At 39.3% G+C, this 23,875-nt stretch overlaps 1 protein-coding gene across 8 annotated transcripts in view; it reads left to right on the forward strand.

Annotated features, from left to right (window-relative positions):
• Nucleotides 1-22,890, forward strand: part of SIM1 (SIM bHLH transcription factor 1) — a 90,131-nt gene extending 67,241 nt beyond the window's left edge. For 7 of the 8 annotated variants that reach the window (XM_059941515.1, XM_059941513.1, XM_059941514.1 and 4 more), the window contains 2 exons: nt 14,964-15,366; nt 17,435-22,890. In XM_059941515.1, coding sequence (XP_059797498.1) covers nt 14,964-15,366; nt 17,435-18,165 — 1,134 coding nt within the window. In that variant the 3' untranslated portion in view covers nt 18,166-22,890. The remainder of the gene's footprint in view (nt 1-14,963; nt 15,367-17,434) is intronic. The other variant, XM_059941518.1, reaches the window with a different exon arrangement.
• Nucleotides 22,891-23,875: the final 985 nt, after the last annotated feature.

Genomic DNA, 23,875 nt, shown 5'->3' on the forward strand with positions numbered 1-23,875 from the left:
TTGACCATAAAAGACCACACTGATCAGTGTTTGGAGACTTGCCACAGTCCTAGCTGTCACTCAAGGTCACCTATAGTTGGATCCTAAATTACCTGCACCCTCTGATCTGGCCAGACTTCTCTGCTCACTAGTTGCTGAACACCTTTTCCTTTCCTGCTTCCATGCTTGTGCTTATGCATTTATTTCTGCCTGCATGGCCTCTATTTTTTCAAAATTCTGACTATCTTCTAAGGCCTGGATTGAATGCTGCCTCTTTCATGAAATATAACTGAGTTATATTTCTCCTTTGTGCCTCCATTTATAACAATCTATCTTCTACTGCGTTCTAGATATGTCAGATCTCCTCTCTTGGACTATAATATCTTTGAAAGTAGTTAACCATGTCCACTTCATACCCACCCCCAACCTTGCCCCAGCATCTAGTACGGTGTCCTCCACATATTCACTCGCTAAATGTTAATGAAATGAATGAATGGATAAGTAAATACATTAAAAAATTATGCAGATACTTAGCTGGTTGCCTATAGAGACATAAAAACCCCAAGTAGGGAAAATATTCTGCTACTATGGAATTTATAACCTATGTAAAGAGGCAAAAGATACACATGAAAAACAACCTAAGAATGGTTTCACAAATGCAAAATCTTGCAGTACAAATCAAACACCTACCAGCTGAGGGGGAATTACATGTGGTAGAATCTAGAGGCTCTTTCAAGAGTAAAACTTTGAATGAGCACTCTTTGGCTCACATTCTAGGGAAGAGAACCATCCACATCCTGTCCTGAAGTGGGCTTTCTAGTCTCCATGTCTCCACTGTGATCTCCATTGCAACAATGGAGAGAGGTGACAACTGATATTACCTCTGTGTGTGTATGTGTGTGTTTTGGTTACAAAATAATTGCCCTGAGGTGAGTGTCTATACAGGAAATGCCATTTGGCTCTGTCTTCCATCTCAAGAACCTGTCTTTGTTTATGGGCTCAGCCCTAGTTCCAGGGCCCACTTCCATGATCAGTAGACACTTTCTAGATCACTCTCTTATTCTTTTAATAATGTATGTGCATTTTCAGTGCTACACCTTTATATCTAGGAGGGATAGATTTCTTCCATAAGAAAGGGAAAAGTCTTAAATTTTTGGTTTCTTTGTTTAGTTGGTTTGGTTTTTGACCTTTGAACACAAAAGACCTTGTGGGGGTCATGTTCCTTCATGGTGTGTCTTGACCCTTAGCTCCTCCTCTACCCAATCCCCACTGTCTTTGTCCCGTCCCAGGCTCTTCCAAACAGGACATCACATTTAGACTACTTCATCCCTCCTATTGTCCTTTCAGTCTCTGAGCATTCCTGCCAGAGTAAGCTTCCTGAAATATCATTTCCATCGTGTACCCCCCACCTCCCACCCCAAGCCCTACTTAAAAACCTACAGAGGCTCAGTGTTGGTTATAGTATGGAGTCTGATCTCCACAATCGGCCCAGGCTACGTCTTTGCCTCTTCCAGCCACCTCTAGCCCCACCACATCAATTCTCCATTCTAGCTGTGTACTCGCCCTAAGGACACCTTTCCTGTTGAGCTTCTTAAATCCTACCCACCCACCAAAGCACAGCTGCAGCCCACCTCTCATCCCCCCAGATCCCTGGCTATAAGGCGTAATTCATGTTAAACACATCTCCGTTTCATAATGTAGGATGGTTTGGATCTAGGGGAGAGTTAGTGTCCAAAACGACATTGAGCAATGGGCGAAGCAGCTGTGCTAAATCAAATGGAACGCCTCTGCTTCTGGCTTAATGGCAATGAAGGCTGGAATTTGTGATTCTGCTCCGCAGCTGAACAGAGGAGAAGGGGGGAATGGCTGAATCCACCATCAAAATGTGCCTGGGGAAATTTACTTTAACAAAACCTATAAAATCAAATTTTATTAAAACTGAATAGTGAAATTAAAGAGAGCAATGCCTTATTTGACAGTGCTTGGTGGGATCTAACTCACTCATAATGGGAACTTTGTAGAGTTAAGGAAGTTGGATTTGGATATCTTTGTCTAAGAAATTGAGATTTCTTTAATTCTTCCATCTTTCACAGATTTTTAGGAAACTTCTTTAAGCATATTGTAGTGCACTGAATTGCAGTGTTTTCCTGGAAGGTCAAGGTCTGGATGTATATTATTTAATAGATAGTTTATGCTCTTTTAGTTTTCCTTATTATCTTACTGTGCTTGGCTTAGAAGATGAGAAGGTAGATCCATCCTTCCATTTACAGACACCAGTTTGAAATTGATTAACTCGGTAGAGGGCCTTTGAGCTTCAATTTCTTTTTACAAAATTACAAATCTGATAGATCTCCTCTTTCAGTACGCAGAAGGCCGGTGATACGCATGCCAATCTGTTGGCCCAGTTCTAGGACACTGCCAAGAGCAGCTTGGGCAGCCGTCCTTTGTCCAAACTCAGAATAAACCAATGGAAGGCCAAATAAAGCAGCAGTAAGGGGTTGGAGCAGGTGGCACCACCTGCATCCATCTAATTCAAGCCCATCTAATCTGCCACTTATATGTGAAAAATCAGAGAGTGAGTCAGAGTATCAGTGAAAAGATGGATGTGGTTCTGGCTTATGCTCAAAGCCCATCATGGAAGATTACCATTAAAACTAGTGCTACTGGTCCTGGAAACCCAGGATTTATCCAATGGGCTAGAGCCATTTCTGTATTACCTATGCAAGTTGGGATATTCTTGATCATTTACAGCTGTGTGTGCCAGGACAAAAAGGGCCTAATTAAATGTTTATTACCTGTTTAAAATCTTCAGGGCAATGAAGATGCCTGCCAGCCTTTAGGACTTTACCTTCGGATTTATAAGAGGATGTGGATTGTGGATTTCATGGTTGGGAACAGCTCTCTCCATATGGAACCCTATAGGAGAGTCCTTATAGAGTTACACTGGAGGAAAACTGGCCTCTGGTTCCGAGTGCTGATTCCCTTCCAGCTGCATGTCACCCTGACAGCCAATGAGATGTCGACTATGCTTACTTTTCTGTGAGAAAAATGAGTGAACCAAATCCCAGGAACATTTTTGTAACTGTGGGGGGGTGGATTAAGAGAAGCCCTAAGACATTTCAAACCACACTTGAGGCATATTAAAAAACTTCTCATGTTTCTACTTCATGAAATATATCAGGAACTTACAGGTATGAAAGATTTCTCACCAGAATATTCTTTGAGCTAAAAATAACTAAAATGTGGATTAAAGGTAAAAGCAACATCACAATAAATCACAGATTATACTATAAGTGGAGCAAATCATAATAATGAGTGAAAATCTTGTGAACCATTCTTAAAAATTGATTTTGAGAAGATGACAATTTATACCATTTTCTAAAATGAGGGAAGAAATGGCCAAAATATTTAAAATTTTTAATAATTGAATTTTGAATCAGTATTTGCTTTCTAATTATTTATAGTGTAAATGGAAGTATTTATTGCTCCGTTCCTCTAGTGAAGCCATCCTTGACTCTGGAATGTGACTCAAGATTGATATTTTTTTCTTTTAAAATGCATTCTCTAATTTTTCTTGAAGGTTTCCTTCCTTACAATTTCTAGGTAGTAAAATTTTTCAAGTTAGAAATGGAATCTATTATCTGACTGCTGTTGAGTTACAGTATCACAGGCAAATGTTTTCAGTCAGCCTCCCAGATTAGCAAAATAATTTGCATAACTGTCATTTTAAAATGCATTTGATTTTGACCTTAGTTTTTCTCTTACCCTTATGTTTATTGTCGAGAAGACCCCCGGCAATTTCCAGTGTGTGTAAGCCAAAGCTGTTCTTTACAGTAAACACGACTCCTGTTCAAGGGAAGCATCCCCAGCAGTGGGGGTTATTTTAATGGACATGCTGTATTACTTTAATCTAACCCTTTTACCATCTGTTCTTCCCGTAACAGTGAATGGAAAAAAAAAAAAAAAAAAAGGACATATTTTATGTTTCAGGGTTACATTAGTAAAAAGTAAGATAAAAGTGATTTAAAAGCATGCATATGTTCTTAGTACAATGCAGTCTGCATCTGTGATGTTTTTTCTCATGGTTCAGATACAAATCAAGAGGGAAGCTGCTCATGCCTGATAGAGTGAAAGTTTTTCATGGAAAACAGGACTTTACCACAAGAGGGTCTCTCTCTATATTTTACAGCTAAAAATGATAAAAATAAAAAACTCAGTGAGCTGCCAGAATAAAAATAGATAACTGTAGCATCTATTGTTGGAACATCTGGCATTTTTCCTCAGTTGGCTTGCTGCTGCCACATCCAGATGAATGCAGAGCACCTGTCTGTAACATGCTCTTGAGGCAGAAACGAATCTCATGACTGTTTTCAAAAGGGGAATATCTGTGCTGTAATTGTGGTGGAAGAATGCTTCAGTGCTATGAGGACGTAACCGAGGCTGTGTGGTGTTGGCCTACTGGAGTGTAGAGGTTGGAGAGAACCCAATTCTTAAGAACATGCTTGGGGACCTGGGATCCATTCCTGCATAGAGGGTAGGACACTGCTGTCTTTGTTATCTAGGTACCTAAGTCTAGATGAGTCCAGGATTCTGGAAGGAGTAAGGGTTCTGGAATTGCATCTCTCCTCTTAAACTTCCTAATCATGTGAACTTGGGCAGTTCTGTTTTTTGGTGTGTTTTTTTTGAGCTTCATTTGCTGCATCAGTAAAGGGATTAATGATACTTTTAAAATGTTGTGAGCATTTAATAAGATAATGTCTGTGGGATCTCAGTATAGTGACCAGAGCATAGCAAGTATTTGATAAGGGTGGCTATTGTTATTGTCATGGGCATTAGTTAGCATAGGCAAATCATATGGTAAATTACCTCTTAGTCATAGTTCATTTTCCCTTCCCAAGCAGCTACAGCGTTAAAAGAGAGTAATAACTCCCTTCTTTGAACTCCTAAACGGTACTGTCTTTTCCTTCGTTCAGGCCCTTGCCATTTTTTAACTTGTATTAACGTTATGTTCTGTGGGTTATTTATACCCCTCCTAATATGAACACCTTGAAGGTGGGGCTGTATTTCTCACATCATTTGGCACACTGCCTTGCAAATACTAGGTACTCAGTAAATATTAGAATGAATCATAGAATGAATTATTATAAATAGTTCCCATTGAATGCATATAAAACCCCAGCTGATGGCTCAGACCTTTAACCGGATGAGGTATCAGTCTCTTCTAGAAAGAATGATTCTTTCATGAGCCCTGAATCTCAGAGAGGAGCTGGGGGATGCGGCTGGCATCTGACATCCATTTCTGGCAGGCATCCAAGCTCTTTGCCGGTCAGCGTTAGCCCACCTTTGGTGGGTGGCATTTGGTTTCATAGTTATTAGAACCAGGGCATCCTTCATCTAACTCTTTTTTTTTTTTTTTCGGCCGTGCGTCACGTGGGATCTTAGTTCCCTGACCAGGGATGGAAGCCGCGGCCCCCGCAGTGGAAGTGCGGAGTCTTAACCACTGGACTGCTAGGGAAGTCCCCTGACTCATTTTTAAATTTACCAACATGAAAGCCTGTTTTGAAAATTAAATTTTAAATAAGAAATAAGGGTAAATTAAGGTGCAGAGTATTCATAATAGTAACAACTTTTCTAAGAAAGAGAAACAGAGGTTTCCGCAAAATTAACCAGAAATTAGTTTCAGTGAACTTTCTTTGTTGATGTAACCTAATTAAAATAGGGAATCAAATCATTCAGTTTTTTAGCTTTAAACAGAGCAGGAAGTGTTGTTACCTTTTCAAAAGAAGAAGAGCAGATATTCTATAGCTCCTAAAATGTGATTTTGTTTTACCTGAAAGTAGTCTAGATATCAACAATTGCTAGGAGAACCAACCACAGGTTCCAGCTAGCTGATCGATCATGGGTGTCACTCTCTCTCCACCCTTAAAACAGATCTGTGGGCTTTTAGTCAAAGTTTAAGTGATAAGAATCGTTGGTACCAAAGAGCAGTTCAACTTTGAAAATCAGAGCATTTGGAAGAAAAGGCCCTAATGTTTAAGTGATTGGCCAGTGGCCTGATTTCTTTTTGCAGCTGGGATGTTGATTTCCTTTTTAAAATTTTTATATTTAAGTATAGTTGATTCACAATATTGTGTTGGTTTCAGATGTACAGCAATTGTGATTCAGTTATATGTGTATATAATATATTTCAGATTATTTCCATTATAGTTTATTATAAGATTCTGAATATAGTTCCCTGTGCTATACAGTAAATCCTTGTTGCTTATCTATTTTATGTATAGTAGTTTGTATCTGTTAATCCCATACTCCTAATTTATCCCCCCCCCCACCGCCTTTTCCCTTTGGTAACCGTAAATTTGTTTTTTATGTCTGTGAGTTTGTTTCTGTTTTGTATATAGATTCATTTGCATTATTTTTTAGATTCCACATATAGGTGATATCATATAATATTTGTCTTTGTCTGAGTTACTTCACTTAGTATGATATTTTCTCGGTCCATCCATGTTGCTGTAAATGTCAATATTTCATTCTTTCTTATGACTGAGTAATATTCCATTGTAAATATACACCACATCTTCTTAAACATATCATCTGTTGATGGGCATTTGGGTTGTTTCCATGTCTTGGCCTATTGTAAATAATGCTGCCATGAACATTGGGGTGCAAGTATCTTTTCAAATTAGAGTTTCTATTTTTCCCAGATGTATACTCAGGAATGGCATTGCTGGATCATATGGTAGTTCTATTTTTCATTTTTTAAGGGACCTCCATACTGTTTTCCATAGTAGCTGCACCAATTTACATTCCCACCAACAGTGTACAAGGGTTCCCTTTTCTTCAGAAGAGATGTGGATTTCTTTATCCTTTAACATATATGTTTTATCTCTGGCGTGCCTGTAGGATGGGACTGAAAATATGGCCTCTAGATCAGCGGCCCCCAACCTCTTTGGCACCAGGGACCGGTTTCGTGGAAGACAGTTTTTCTGCGGATGGAGGGTGCCTGGGGCGGGGGATGGTTCAGATGGTAATGCTAGCGGTGGGGAGCAGAGGTGAAGCTTCACTCGCTCGCCCGCTGCTCACCTCCTGCTGTGCGGCCGGTTCCTAACAGGCCTTGGACTGGTACCGGTCCGCGGCCTGGGGGTTGGGGAGCCCTGCTCTAGATAATACAGTCTAGGGAAAAAAATCATTTTTACAAGATGGTGATATAACTATTCCTGTCTACCAAAGTGAAAGTCGTTAATCAAGCACCTTAACATGATACACACATATCTGTAACATTTGCATTTTTAAGAGTACTTTTTTAAAAAAATTAATTTATTTATTTATGTCTGTGTTGGGTCTTCATTTCTGTGCAAGGGCTTTCTCTAGTTGTGGCAAGCGGAGGCCACACTTCATCGCGATGCGCAGGCCTCTCACTATCGCGGCCTCTCTTGTTGCGGAGCACAGGCTCCAGATACGCAGGCTCAGTAGTTGTGGCTCACGGGCCCAGTCGCTCCGCGGCATGTGGGATCTTCCCAGACCAGGGCTTGAACCCGTGTCCTCTGCATTGGCAGGCAGATTCTCAACCACTGCACCACCAGGGAAGCCCTAAGAGTACTTTGATACATATTATTTATTTGATCTTCCCTGTAATCATATAATGCAGGTAGTCTGTTCCTATTCTGCAGATGGAAAAATCAAAGCCCACAGGAGGTGATCTTTTGTACAAGTCATGTTGGATGTAATAGATCAGGGTCCTCCCATATTTGAGTTCAGTGCTGTTTCTACTGGAATCCCTAGTTGATAACTTAAAATTACATTTTTTATGCACAAAATATTAACCATCAGTAATGAAAACAAAGATATGTAATTAAATTATAGGTTTATCAGAGCATGTCTCTATTTCTTCAGAAAAAAATGTTTTTACAAAAATAGCCTTTTCCCTAATCATTCTATAAAAATAAGATATGTTTGCTATGTAGGATTTTTTATTTTAAAACATGTACTTTGAGGGAATTCCCTGGCATTCCAGTGGTTGGGACTTGGTGCTTTCACTGCCAGGGCCCGGGTTCCATCCCTGGTTGGGGAACTAAGATCCTGCAAGCCATGTGGCACGGCCAAGAAAAAAAAAAAGATTTTATACATAAAGAAAAGTTGCAAGAACAATAAAGTATTTTTGCCTACTAAACCTAGGTTCATCAGGGCTTAACATTTTGCCGTATTTGCTTTATCATATTCTCTGTGTCTTTTCCCATCTGCCCTCATTATTTATTTCTTCTGAACCATCTTATAATAGGTTCCATGTATGATGCCTCTTTAACGACACCTTACTACTTCCATGTATATTGCCTGGTGTAATGGTTTCTTAGAAGCGGGAAACTGCCGTTTTTGTTAGCTGTTGCCAAATTCCCCTCCATAGCGGCTGTATCAGTTTTCATTTCCACCACCGATGCATGGGAGGGAGTACCTCGTTCTCCACACTCTGCCAAACAACATGTTGTCGAGCTTTTGAACGTGTGCTAATCTGATGGTTAAGAAATAATATCTCAGTGTTTTAATTTGCATTTATCTTACTCAAAAGTTAAACATCTTTTCATATGTTTAAGGCTATTTTAATATTTTTTGTGAATAGTCTGTTTATGTCTTTTGACCATTTTTCCTTGTGCTTTCTTTTAGTTTCTTTTGCTATTTTTCTAGCTTTTGAATGAGAATTGAATTTAGTTTTATTCTTTCATTTTTATTGATTTAGGTATCTAAAGCTATATATCCCATAAATCCAGATATATAGTATTTTCATTATCCTTTTCCTGGAAATTCTGTAGTTTATGGTTTATTTGCCTATTTTCCCCAGAAGTTAATAGTTTTGTTTTTTTCAGGTGGAAGGGTTTTCTGGGTTTTTTTGTTTATTTAATTGTTCTTAATTTCTATTTGTTATTCATTGTGGTCAGAGAGTGTTGTTTATAATATTTCTACTTGGTGAAATTTACTGAAATTTTCTTTGTAACCTAATATTTGATCAATTTTGATGATTAGTCATGTATGCTGAGGTTTATTCTTTATTATTATTCTTTATTATATTTATATATCAAGTTTGATATATAGCCATAACATTTATGATTTTGTTTTTTAAGTCTTCTGTAGCTTTTTTTGTTTTCTGTTTTTTGTTTTTTTAACCTACTTTATTTGTTTTATACTGAGACTGGTGTCTTAGTCTCTTATTATTAGGATATTTCTCCTTGTATCTCCTATAGTTTCAGCTTTATGTAGGTGGTATCGCCATGCTATTTGATGCATAGACAGAAAGACAGAAAAAAAGAAGAAAGTTTTTAAGCAAGAGAATGACATGATTAGATGAGAGCTTCAGAAAGATCTCTGAGGTGGTTAGGTTCTGGGAACCCCCAACACCAAGCCAGGTTGGAGGTTCGTGGGGCTCGTTTGTTTTTCCTCTGTCAGGAGGACATCAGCATCAGAAGGACAGAAAGCAGCTTGGTGGTTTCTAGGTGCTGGAGAAAATGGGGAGTTATTGTTTAACGAGTAGAGAGTCAGTTTTGCAAGATAAAGAGTTTTGGAGATGGGTGGTGGTGATGGTTGCACAGGAATGTGGATATACTTAATGCCACAAAAATGGGTAAGATTGAAAGTTTTATGTTATGTGTATTTTACCACAATTAAAAATAATTTTGGGCTTCCCTGGTGGCGCAATGGTTAAGAACCCGCCTGCCAATGCAGGGGACACAGGTTCGAGCCCTTGTCCGGGAAGATCCCACATGCCGTGGAGCAACTAAGCCTGTGCGCCACAACTACTGAGCCTGTGCTCTAGAGCCCACAGGCCACAACTACTGAAACCCGTGCACCAAGAGTCATGCTCCACAGCAAGAGAGGCCACTGTAATAAGAAGCCCGCGCACCACAACGAAGAGTAGCCCCCGCTCGCCACAACTAGAGAAAGCCCACGCTCAGCACAAGACCCAATGCAACCAAAAATAAATAATAAATAAATAAATAATAATAATAATAATAATTTTAAAAAGAAAGGGAACAGTTAAAGAGGACCTGGAAGTGGGAATACATGTTGTTATAGACATTCATGTATAGGTTTTTGTTTTTTTTAAATAAATTTATTTATTTATTTATTTATTTATTTATTTATTTATTTATTTATTTTTGGCTGTGTTGTGTCTTCGTTGCTGCACGTGGGTTTTCTCTAGTTGTGGCGAGCAGGGGCTACTCTTCATTGCCGTGCGTGAGCTCCTCACTGCGGTGGCTTCTCTTGTTGCAGAGCACAGGCTCTAGGTGCACAGGCTTCAGTAGTTGTGGCTCGCGGGCTTTAGAGCACAGGCTCAGTAGTTGTGGCGCACGGGCTTCATTGCTCCACGGCATGTGGGATGTTCCCAGACCAGGGCTCAAACCCGTGTCCCCTGCATTGGCAGGCAGATTCTTAACCACTGCGCCACCAGGGAAGTCCCTATAGGTTTTTATATGAGTATAATTTTCATTTCTCTGGAAAAAGTTTCCAGGATTGCATACAGTAGTTGCACATTTAGGTTTTTTAGAAAGTGCTAAGCTGTTTTCCAGAGGGGCTATGCCATTTTACGTTCCTACCAGCAACGCATGAGTGAGCCAGTTTTCCTTCATCATTGTCAGTACTTGGTATTGTCACTATTTTTTATTTTAGCCAGTTTAATAGGTATGTGGTGATATTTCATTGTGGTTTGAATTTTCCATTTCCCTAATTGCTAATGATGTTGAGCATCTTTTCATGTGGCTATTTGTCATCTCTTTACCTATTGGGTGAAATGTGTCTTCATGTCTTGTGCACATTTTAGTTTTTATTGTTGAGTTTGGGGAGTTCTTTATACATTCTAGATGCTAGTCTTCTTTTATGGAAATGACACTTGTCTGAGGCTGCCACTTTGGATTTTGCTTGATTTTGAGTCCCTTTCCTGTGGCCAGTACTATGAGCCAGTAAATATTGACTTGTCTTCATATTTTGGCATTCACTTGTGCTTTTTCTTTCTGAGGATGACTGTCTTCATTTTGCCTATGTCCTAATCTCTCTCTCTCTTTTTCACATAGTCTCTTAAACATCTCGGTACCCTACTCTCTGTACCCACAGGCTCATAGAAGCTGCTGTTGGACTTTCTTTTTTCATTTTTTTTAACTTATAAGTAATTTGAACTTTGGCATATTCCCTGCCTCCTAGTAATGCTGATAACATGAGTCACATGTGATTTAATCAGTGCTCCGTGATGAATTTAGTGTTTCTTGGGGGAAGATGTGTGAAGAGATTCAGATTCAAATGGATGCCATTATCCTTCCTGCTCAGAAGCCTCTAGAATGGAATGATTTATTGACCAAAAGACCTCATAATCCCTATAAAACTTGTGCCATAATGGGATACTTGAGGGAAAATTGACATTATAGTAAAATTATAACTGACATCATAACCTTTCTCTTATAATCATGACAATAAAAATTCTTGGTCTTGGATTATAGTTCTAATTATCTACTTTAAATAAGTGCAATATAGGGACAGGCATAGGGATCATATGTTTCAACACTAGAAAGGAAACAATTATTATATCATATAGAATATCAGAGCTGAAAGAAAAGTTCAAGAAGGACTAATCTAACCCTCTATGTCATTCTACAGCTGAGGCTAAGAAAGGTAAAGCAATTTTCCTGAGGTTTCCCTGAGAGTTACTAGCAAGGATGGCCCTGGAACCAAGTCCTCTTGGCTCCCTGTCCCTTGTGCCTCTTCCATTAAATGGTCCCAACTCTGGTTCAGGCTTTGGTAGGTTAAGTATCAGCATGACCATTTTCCTGTTGGGACAAAAGAAATTAAATCACTGGCCCACGACTGTATATGTCGTTAAGTAGCAAACGCAGGTGCAAGGCAGACCGGGAGGCTTCGCATGCAGCATTCATTCACACGCTGCATATATCGCCTGGCTGCCTTCCTCCCTTTCTGCCCTCTCTCATTTCTCAAATACTTAATGAACACTTGAACTATTTCAGGTCAAATTATGAGGTGGTAGTGTTAACAGAGTGTGGTCTGTTTTAAAGGGTGGACATGGCTCATAGGTTTGTTTTTTGTTTTTTTGTTTTGGCTGTGCCATGTGGCATGTAGGACCTTAGTTCCCCGACCAAGGATCAAACCCATGCCCCCTGCAATGGAAACACGGAGTCTTAACCACTGGACCGCCGGGGAAGTCCGCAGCTCACAGTTTTGATGGTGCACACAGGTTCAGGTTTACAGGCCTTCTCTTAAAAAACAAAGGTTTACGGCTAGGCTTTTCCTCCGTACCTCTAAAGCAGTGGGAGGGCTTGGTCTAACTGAACCACCCAACTTCTGCCCGCTTGAAGGGCAGTGCCCTTGCTGCTGTGGTTTCCTGATTATCGACAAGAGGCTTATCTGTCAGATTCTTCTTTGGGTGCTCTTGAAATGTGTACCTCAGGTACGCCAGGGTTGCCTCATGTTGAATTTTCTTTGTCAGCGAAGGACAGAATGTTCTTCTCTGCTGCGCCAATAGCACTTTCCCATGTACACTCAGGGAAGGCTTTTCCCCCTCTCAACAGGGCTCAAAAGTCTTGACTGGAGTACTTCAGAAATAGGTCTGGTTTATACTTTTATAAAAACAAGCAGAGTCTGGGCAATTCCTAGCGTGGAATAGCACTGATGATCTGAATTTTTCCTAGGCAAGCACATGGATGGTGCTACCAAAAGGGGAAATGGATAGCACTTTGGTCCCCACTCAATAAGGAGAGAGGGTGGCAACCCCCGCTTGGTGAAAGTGAAGGTGGCATCTTATGAAAAGAGAGGCTGGTGTTCACGGAGAAAAAAGGCAGATGGCAGGTGGAGGTGTGAGGTGGAGAAATGGAGCTTGGGGTGCCTCGATGTGTCCATCCTACAGGCCTGTGGGAAAGAAGTTATATTTTCTGGGTTTTTTTCTTGATGCAATATGCTGATAGTCCATACGTACATTTGGAAAATAATTAAAGCAATATTAGAAATGGTCGTGGAAAAGTCTTGAACCTGGAATTGGCTGGAACTCTGTCCTGAGCATGCTGTATTTATCAGTGTACTTTGGAGTTGCCCCAGAGGAACCTTGTACCTCATCTCCCTGGCTGCAAGCGACCCTCGGAGGAGCTGCCTGTTTGCACTGAGTTGGGCAGAGCTGGGGATTCTTCCTCCTGTTCAGGGTGGGGCTAGTAGGAAGGGGAGAGTTTGCCTTGTCCTGTGAAGGTCTCATCATGGGTCATATTTGCTCAACTAGTGTGTGACAGGTGAAGAACAATGGAGCCTGGGAATTTCTCCTCTCCCTCCTCCCTTTCTCACCACCACATGTGCCTGTCCCTCTTTCTTCTTGGGGGTAAGAAAGAGAATGTAGAATGGATTTGGATTTATATTTTGGTTCCTGAGACTGTAAAGCAGTTCCTGCCACTTTTCTGGAAATCTCTCTAATGTTGACACTTTTTTTTCTCCTCTCTTCCTTACCAGTATTTTCTCTCAAGTGTAAAACTGTGGTTTAGAGTGCAGGCTTTGAGACCAGATAGACTGTGGGATGGCTGTGGCATCTTATTAAAACTCAGTGATGCAGTGTCCTCATCTATAAAATGGATCTATGTTACTGTCCAGATGGTTATAAGGATTCATTGATATAATATACAGTGAGTAGTTGGCATATTGCTGGGCACACAGTAAGTTCCCAATAAATGACATCTATTATTATTATAGCAGGTAAACTCTCTATGGTACCTAGAATTGTGTTTGGCATTGGGTAACCAAAAACTGGTAGAAATGATTATATTACTGATTTTAGTGGCTCTTGAGGAACTTCAAACTGAGCATACCTCCTAGGGAGGTCCTCAGAGCCTTTTATGTTTTCTTTCAAGCACCTGACCAAATACTCTGGCAACAGGTGAGCAGCGTGATTCCAACAACAGCCTGCAGCTGTGTTGTCCTGACAAACCTGTGCATATTTGAAGTTTCACTTTAGAAAGCAAGAAACACATCCTAGTGAACAGGCCTAGCTTATATGGGGCAAGACTTTTCCAAAGTCACACTGAGACTGAATTAAGTTAAGCATTTATTCACTACCTTGCCATGTATCTAGCATGGCCCTCAGAGGGCTAACGGTCCAGTGTGAAGCCTTAAAACTTATTTTTGTATTGCTTTTTAAGTAAGAAAAAATGTAAAAAGTCAGTAGGAATAAAATATGGTGCTCTCTTGGACTCTCCCTTTGGCAGTACCATTTGTGTAGTGATGGAGAACTTGGGTTTGAATCGTTGCTCTGCCACCTGCTCACCCTGTGGTCTTGGGCAAATCATCTCTGCTCTTAGGGCCTTAGCTTGCCTATCCATATAATGGGTTACTAATATCTCCACTTAAGCGCTTGTAAGAATTATGCGGAGTAATTCACGGGAAGTACCTCCAACAGCGCCTGGCATTTAGTTCAGTGCATGTTTGTTATTATTAGTTTTATCTCCTCCTTCCAGCAGCCACAAGGATTGTCTTTTGCAGTACCATGACTGACTAGGTGATCCAAGTCAGGGGTGTCCAGCTTGGTGCTAGAGTCTTATTTTGGTGCCTTAAGCCCAATATGACCTTAAGGGTGCTTTCAGACCTTGGGGCCTTTTTTTTTTCTTTCTTTCTTTCTTTTTTTTTAGAAATTCACGTTCTTTTATTTATTTATTTATTTATGACTGCGTTGAGTCTCTGTGCGAGGGCTTTCCCTAGCTGCGGCAAGCGGGGGCCACTCTTCATCGCGATGCGCGGGCCTCTCACCATCGCGGCCTCTCTTGTTGCGGAGCACAGGCTCCAGACGCGCAGGCTCAGTAGTTGTGGCTCACAGGCCCAGTCGCTCCGCGGCATGCGGGATCCTCCCAGACCAGGGCTCGAACCCGTGTCCCCTGCATCGGCAGGCAGACTCCCAACCACTGCGCCACCAGGGAAGCCCTCTTTCTTTCTTCTGAAATGTACTTTTCTCACCCTCTCGGTTTCAGTACTCGGGATTTCCCGCGGAAAGATCTGAATCTGATCACGACAGCCAGTGGGGCGGCAGTCCGCTGACAGACGCGGCCTCCCCGCAGCTGCTGGACCCCGCGGACCGGCCGGGCTCTCAGCACGACGCGTCGTGCGCCTACAGGCAGTTCTCGGAACGCGGCTCTCTCTGCTACGGCTTCGCGCTCGACCCCTCCAGGCTGGTGGAGGAGAGGCATTTCCACACCCAGGCCTGCGAGGGCGGCCGGTGTGAGGCAGGCAGGTACTTCCTGGGAGCGCCGCAGGCGGGGAGGGAGCCCTGGTGGGGCTCTCGCGCAGCCTTGCCCCTGACCAAGGCCTCCCCGGAAAGCAGAGGAGCCTATGAGAGCAGCATGCCTCACATCGCCTCGGTCCACAGGATCCACGGTAAGGGCGGCTCCAGCGACCCCAGCGTTGCGCCCCCGGGCAGGTTTATCATAGTCTAGCTTTGACCCTGGAGTGATCCCCACCCAATGGTTTTCTCCTTGAATTTGCAAATCAGAAACTCTAACCAATGGGATTTTAAGAACCAAATCCACTCTTTTGAAGTGTATTAATGTTGCTAAATACATTTGTTTTGGACAGGCTAGTAAACATGATTCCCATTTTAACATCAAGAAAAAAGAAAGTAAAGAAATTAAAGGGAATTGTTAAGTCTATTGAACTTGTAGTATGTATGCATTTAAATTTCTTGTGTATTATTTTCTTCTGCATTCTCACCCTTCAAATGTGGACCGGAGCAGTTTGGGGCTCATCTAGCAGGGTTTCTCAATGAGGGCACTATTGGCGTGTTGGGGAGGCCTGCCTTTGTTTCATGGCCGATCACTCATGTCACAGGTGTTTTAACCTCCCTGGTCCTCTGGGCATTAAATGCCAGTAACTGTCCCCTTCTCCCATCATATGGCAACCCACAGTATCCTCTGTGAGTTGAGGATGGAGTGAGGTGTGGGACCCATGGGGATTTTCACCTTAGGATTATCACACGGCTCTACAAACACACAGAAATGGGCGCTGCAGTTAAAGCCTCTAGTGTTATTAATGCTCTTCTTTGTCCATTTCAATGTAAACTGGTCAAGAAGAGCTCATTCTGTCCATTCCAAGCTTAGGTCCAGGCAGGTCTTGAAAACCCTTCCCATTTTCTTAAAAGTCAGTGACACTAAGATTGATCCAATGGCTGTGCTATTACTCTTCTTGCTGTGTCTCTAGGATAAGAAATGTGCTAGACACTGTTGTTCTCACACGTAGAAGTCTCCTGCACATACCACCAAGGCACCTACTGTTTTCTGTGAATGGTTTTGCTTTGTTTCCATTTTTGCTTTCTATTTTTCTGCTTTTATTTTGAATTTCTCTAGTTTGGTAGCCTGGGAATGAAAACCCAGGGCAAAGGGCAATTGCTTACCCAAGAATGGAGTGAAGTGAAAATCCTGCCTTAACCCACATGGTCAGGAGGAAGATATTAGAAATAAAATGAGAAGAAAAGGGAAAAGGAAAGCAATGACTAGTGTGATCCCGGGCTTCTCTGTTGCATTAAGCAGTTTACAGCTTTCATATGTCCCTTTCTGTTTCTCTTCTCTCTTTTTATATTGACTTCAGACTGTTTTGAGAATAACGTAATTTATGGAATAATATTTTAGATGCACTTTTCCTCCATATTAGATCTCTCTCCTTGGTTCAGAACAAGTTGTTATTAACATTTAAAATATTTATTCTTATTTCAGAAGCAATATCAGGGTTACTGTATGATTATGTGTGAAACAGATTTTTTTTACCACTGGATTTGAGAAGGCAATATTTATATTTTTAATTGGAACTATATATATATATATATATGCACACATATACACACACACACATATATGATATGTATACATATTTTAAACCTTCAAATAGTTTAATAACTTCAAATAGTTTAATAATTAATGTTAGAGCTTTATTATAACTCTACTTAAGAAACATGTAGCAATTTTAACATTTTAGGTGATTTAGTTGGAATTGAGAAACTAGTCCAGCCTATATCATCATCTTCCTCAAACCCAATGGAAAGCATTATCTAAGCATCACTTCAACATTAACACTTCTCTAGACAATAACATAAACCAAATCCTATGTATTTTTCTTTTATTATTTACAGTCAGACACATCCAGGGATGTGCATCTGTGGACAAGTATAAACATACTTTACTGTCTTGCTAATTGGCATTCACAACCCACGAACAAGGTTTACCTTCTAGAACACTTGTTATAAACTTCATCTGCACTTAAAAGCCACTGAGAACTAAGAATTCCAGGACACTATGTTGACACTCTGTCATGTTAGCCTGTGTCTGTTTCAAATATCGGTGCATATATTAAAATTGAAAAATATAAGGTTTCTTTTAATAGGAAAAAGAAATACACTTACAATACTGGGGGTGATTTTTGAGACCACTTACTTTTTACTTTTTCTAATTTCTAGGGCGAGGTCATTGGGATGAAGATAGTGTGGTCAGTTCTCCAGACCCTGGGTCTGCCAGCGAATCAGGTGACCGATATCGCACTGAGCAGTATCAAAGTAGCCCACATGAACCTAGCAAAATCGAAACTCTGATCAGAGCCACCCAGCAAATGATTAAAGAAGAAGAGAACAGGTTGCAGCTGAGGAAAGCCCCCCCAGACCAACTGGCTTCCATTAATGGAGCTGGGAAAAAACACTCCCTCTGTTTTGCAAACTACCAGCAGCCCCCAACGACAGGCGAAGTCTGCCACAGCTCTGCTCTTGCCAACACTTCACCATGTGACCACATCCAGCAGAGAGAGGGAAAGATGCTGAGTCCCCGCGAAAATGACTACGACAACAGTCCCACAGCACTGTCGCGGATAAGTAGTCCTAATTCGGATCGCATTTCCAAATCCAGTTTGATCCTAGCTAAAGACTATCTACATTCGGATATGTCTCCTCATCAGACGGCAGGAGACCATCCTGCCATCTCTCCAAACTGCTTTGGCTCTCACCGGCAGTATTTTGATAAGCATGCTTACACATTAACTGGATACGCCCTGGAGCACTTATATGATAGCGAAACCATTAGAAACTATTCCTTGGGCTGTAATGGCTCGCACTTTGATGTAACTTCCCATCTAAGGATGCAGCCGGATCCAGCACAAGGACACAAGGGAACATCTGTTATAATAACCAATGGAAGCTGATGTTTTTTCTAAAATATTTTGTTCTTTAAGGATCTCTGAAACATATTTATCATTTAATGCCCCATTACCAACATTTACAATGCCACAGATTGTTTAGAGTGGATAATTTAAGTTACTGGGTATTTGACATGTGTTCTTGTGAAATCAAAGATAACAGCACTGGCATTCAGGGTTATACACAGATAATGGAGCTAAAGTGAATACACAAATTGCCCCTCTATTTATATGGGAACCAGAATAGATAAATTTTGAATTGAAAAATACTTGTGTAGATTACATGAGCATATATATCACATGAAAGGGCCGATGGATGACAACAATCATTATGATGATACAGTGAACTTCATACAGACCACTATCCACAAACTGCTATATATACTTTACATATGGAAATATAGACTATATACCATAAATATACCCCAAATGAGTAAGTTTCCTTAACCCTAGCACATTAAGCATCTTAAAGAAATTTCCATTCCCAAAATAACTAAGAAAGAGATATATCTTGTAAACTGGTTTCTTCTTTGTGGTTTCAACCATCCAGCTCATTTGGTTCAGGCATAAATTAGGGAAATGGTTCTGGATATGATACAAGAATGAGTTTTCACATGGCATCCATTATAAGAAATCAGGAAGTGGTGATTTTTCACCTTACTTTTGAGTTAGACAAAGAACAGGATCACACTGACATAGCAGTAAGGGTTTTTCTAAGTAAAAACACTGGGATATTGGGACACACATCAAAAGCCTGGTGTGCCCAACTGGAAATAGATTAGTAGAGATGGAAAGGCCAGAGGCAGAGAAAAATGAAATGATATCTCAAAACAAATAATTTCAGGGTCAGCATATGTAATCAACATACTTGGGGCTTGTAAAACTAACCAAATAAAAATTCAAACTAATTCACCAGGAAAAAAAGGCTGATAAGTGCAAAAAAAAAAACCACACACAAAAAAAAAAAACTAAGGGAAACCAGTGAAGTGCTACATGACAGCAGTGTAAGTGTTTGAACACATTTCAAAGCACAGATGTGCAAATGTGGCATGTGGAAAGCCTCAGGAGAGAGTCTAAGATAAAAGCCTAGGCTGACAGACAAGTGGTTAGAAGGGTACGAGTAGTACTCCGACTGAAGGAACAGGCAAAGCATTCATTTTTCCATATCGTTTGTAAACAGCAAAAACAAACTTGGTCTTAAGTTCATGTGATACAGTAGAAAGACCAGCAGACTAGATGCCGAGATCTCTGAGTTCCAGTTTGACCCTGCCTGTAACTTATTTTGGGAGCACAGATGTATCACTGACCACACCTGGGCCCCAATTTCTTTATCCGTATGGCAGCTCTAAAGTTCCAAGGTTCTGTGGTTCGTTCATGCAGCAGTACTGAACTTGTTAACCAGTTATCTCTCTGCTGTGAGTTGTCAAGGCTCATCATTTCTGGCTTACCTGCACTCATACAGAGGTCTAGATGCTTTGAAACTTAAGCAGGTGCATGGGCTCTTTTAGGCATATTATAGTTACAATCAACTTTCTAGTTCAGCCGAGATATAGATGGTAGAAACTGATGAGGGAGAAGAAAAATATGTAATATGTATTTAATGCATCATTCTCCAGTAATCAAAGCAAAGTGACATAAGTGATTAGAGAAATTTTATAGAAAATATTTCCTAGGAGTCCCATGCCTGAAACTCTTGCCATATGGAAGCGGGGAGGGAGGTATTAGAACTTACATTTTGAAGACAGAACATGACATTGAACACTCAGGGATTGGCACTATATTTTCATCATTTAACACAGTTATTTGGCAGTCCAGAGGCAGGTGACAATCTGAATGATGGTAATCTGAGAGATGAATACTGGGTTGTTTGTGAGAAAGGAGGCTACGTAAAATTAACTAAATAGCTCTTGGGTATGACAGCAACATTTGTGCTGTAAATGAAAAAGGTGCACGTGAGTGAGAAAGTTAGTGGTTATCATATATACTTTCAAAAATGTTAAAAGAACAATAAAAACTAAAATTTGAACTATACAAGCAAAAGTATTTATGGAAAACCCTGGAACACTTAAAATGGATTTTTGATCAATTTGCAACATGAAGTAAGGTTTTAGGAATGCTAAAGTTTTTGCAGAATTCTGTAGATGGACAAATGGTTCAAAGGCACAGATATCTCAAGAATATGGTGCATTTTGGAAAGGAAATCTACACAGATGGGTTTTACTAATGGATACACATTCTACCAAAAATGTCAAGGACAGATGGTATAAAAGAAATGGAATCTTAAGAATCAAGAAAATGAATTGATATGAAAGAAAACACTGTCAAAGTAATTTCAGTGGGATTTTTCTATGGAAGATAGTTAACTGATGAAAGAAATAAATTATGAACTCTACAATTAGGGAGTAGTCAGAAGGAATAATGCTCTTTAAAATGGTATGACCAATACTTTTAAGTGAAGACAGAATTAACTGAATTAATTGATTCATCTTGATTAAATTTTTGGTAGATTGATCCAGTTTCAAACACAACCTATTTAATTTATGTGTCAATAATTTTATGGTAGCAGCTTTATTACATTAAATATAATGCCTATATATGTATATGTATGTTCCCATTTAAAATTAAACTTAAATTGGCTTTAGTTTTAATACTTGATTTCCATAACTTTGCTAAATGCTGAGAATTGACTGAAATAGAGAAGTATGATTTTTATATCACTTTGGGGATTCATAAAAATGTGTTATATCCAATTATTAGAACAATGTGTAACCATTCATTAGATGATGCAAACCTCATGCTTTCTAGTAATAGTAGGAGTATCTTTGTTTCCCATTTTACCTGTCTGCCCTACCTAATTTAAAAATTTGGATGACCAAAGAAATAAATGAATATTTCCCCATCTTCCTTGGGAAAATTTAGTTAAAACTATTATTGAGAATATACAGATTTGATGTATTATTTTTGGATGCATAATATTAATGTCACAATCACTACAGGTCGGACATTTAGGTGTGTCACACAGGTTTTTTGACATGCTGTGCTGAATATAATAGGCTAGCTTTTTCTAAACTGTAATTGCCTGATTTAGGATAATACAACACAGGGCTGGTGTGACATTCAATATGAGACAGGATGCAATAAATGATTTGCCTTCAGTATTATACAGAAAACCCATTTATTCTTTTCTGATTATATTTTATAGGACTAGAATATTTCCACGGGGTGCTATTCTTAATTCTCTCTACACCCTGCTGCCACATGCTGCTTCTGGGCAGAGAATCCCACTTAAACTAGGCTTTAATGGGCTATTCTAAAAAAAGGATAATATGCTTCATTTTCTTGTCTTTTGAATGGGGGATGAGGATCAATTCAATAAAAGATCATTTGGAAAATATGCATAGACATTTTAAAATGAAACGAAAAGATTTTTTTCCCAAGACCTAGACCAAATAAGTTTGATAGAAGACACTACAGCTAAAGAGACCTTCTGAATACAGATATATTTTATAGCTCTCTTGCTTTCTTTTAAGAGCTGGTTGTTACTAAACTACTCAGTGCAATTCTAATTAGTATTAGTAGTATTTGGAAATGACAGAGTCAATGCTGATTGGAAAACTGAGGATTTGGCCATTTTGGGGTCACTTACCTTGCCCAGCAGAATAGCTTATGCTTCAATGTACTCTGATTTAAAAAGTTTGAGTGCCCAGATTTGGTTCCTTCAGTCACTCAAACTACAGGACAGAAGGACACATCTTGTTTTCTGAATGACTTAATAATGAATGTGAATCCTCTGGTTCTCCAAATAAGTGATTCAACTTTCATGTCAGTGTCAGCTTTTGTGAATAGGAATTTGACTATAAGACAGCAAAATCAATTGGTTAGTCCTTCCTGGGAAATGCATTGTGGATAAAACATTCATTTTCATTCTAAACCTCAGATGAATGACAGAACAGCTATGGACACATGCCTAGAAAATATTCTTGGGAGAAATTTCTGTGTGGGGCTCATTTCTTGTGCACAAGAGTGGTACGGGTAATGCTGAACTCAAAAAGTGAGATTGTGCTCATATCCAAATAGGGTTTGCTTAGAGTTCCTTTTCTAGGACGGTATGCAGAAAGGCTGTGTGTATGTATAGTACACACACACACACACACACACATGCACACACACACAAGCAATTGTAAAACAAGTAACAAAGTTCTATTCTGCTGTGCTCCTTAAAAACTGATGGTTCACATAAGAAATCCTAATTGATAATTTAAACCAAACATTTATCATTTTATTTATTACAGTTTTGCTGCATGGGAATTTGCTTTCATAAGCCTGTATAGTTTGTCCTAATTTACTCATCCGGAGCACATTTAATCACAGTTGCATTTGCACCCAACAACCCTGGTGTGTTTACATTTCAAAAGAAATGAAATTGGCATGGAAAAATTTTAGAAGTACTGTAACTTTTCTCCAATATTTTTCCCCAAAGGGAAATATTTCAAAAAACGAAACATACGAGTAGGCACTTCAAAAAAAGATAAAATATTTTATGTTTGTTTTTTGACTGACATGCTATAAAAGGATTATATTTGTGAAAGAAGATACTGATTGCCAATATTTCAAATACCATCTTGCAATGTATAGTTTTTAGTGATATCATAGTATAAATCTGTAATTTGAACTTTTACTTTGGAATGTAAAGTAGAAAATATTAGCTATGTCAATGATATCTTGCAAAGTGTTCCCATTTATAATTATTTATATTGTAAATAGCTTTCTGAAGTAAATTCGAAGTTAATGTGCATAAAATGTATTTATTATGTGAGGAATTTTTTGGTTTAAAATATAGTTACCAATATGCAGTTTGAGTCTGAATTATTCATTGAAAGGAAAATTTCTATAGGACAAAGACTGTCAACTAGAAGACTAGCAATGTAAAGAAATAAGGGTTGTTTTAGCTCTAGATTCTCTTGAAATGGGTAACACACACACACACACACACACACACACACACACATTTTAAGAGACCTAGTAATAGAAGCTTACACATATGCACAGTAAGTATTAGGTAACGGATCTGATTTTCATTAGACACTGGAGAATGGTTTCTCACTTTTTTATTAGAACATCTTAAGCAGAACTTCTTTGGTCTCCACTTTGCTAAAATAAAGTGAGAAATTTGAAAGTATAGATTACATGTTTAATGTCCAAGGGGGGAAAATAAAACCTATAATATTGAGATTACCTAATTTGAATATCTAAAACTAGTTTTAGATAGTCTAAATTGTCTCATTTATATGGATAGGGCCAAATCCATATAAATTGTCTAATTTAGACTATCTAAATTAGACAGTCTATTGATTATCTACTTTCAAATATCTAAAAACATATTAAAAACATAGCTTGAATAATTTTTATTTTGGAATCCAAGGTATTTTTAAAATTTAGAAATTAGGAATTAAGGTCAAACAAAAAATAGATTGCCAGGTGGTTCTCTCTTTTTTCATTTTCATAGCCCCCAACATGGTTTTTTCTGCCTCCAGGGATTTCTGATTTACCTCGATGTATTCCAGAAATTGTCAACCATTAGCCAATTCAACAAGCCTACACAATATAGTTTTAATTCATTGGAAATGTTATTTGTATTTCATTAAGATTTTTGACAAAGCCGCACAAAATATTGTCATTAATATTACAGCATTTATCAGATATTTTCCTACATGAT

The sequence above is a fragment of the Balaenoptera ricei genome, chromosome 12 (assembly GCF_028023285.1).
Source record: "Balaenoptera ricei isolate mBalRic1 chromosome 12, mBalRic1.hap2, whole genome shotgun sequence".
In the NCBI taxonomy this organism is placed as follows: domain Eukaryota; kingdom Metazoa; phylum Chordata; class Mammalia; order Artiodactyla; family Balaenopteridae; genus Balaenoptera; species Balaenoptera ricei.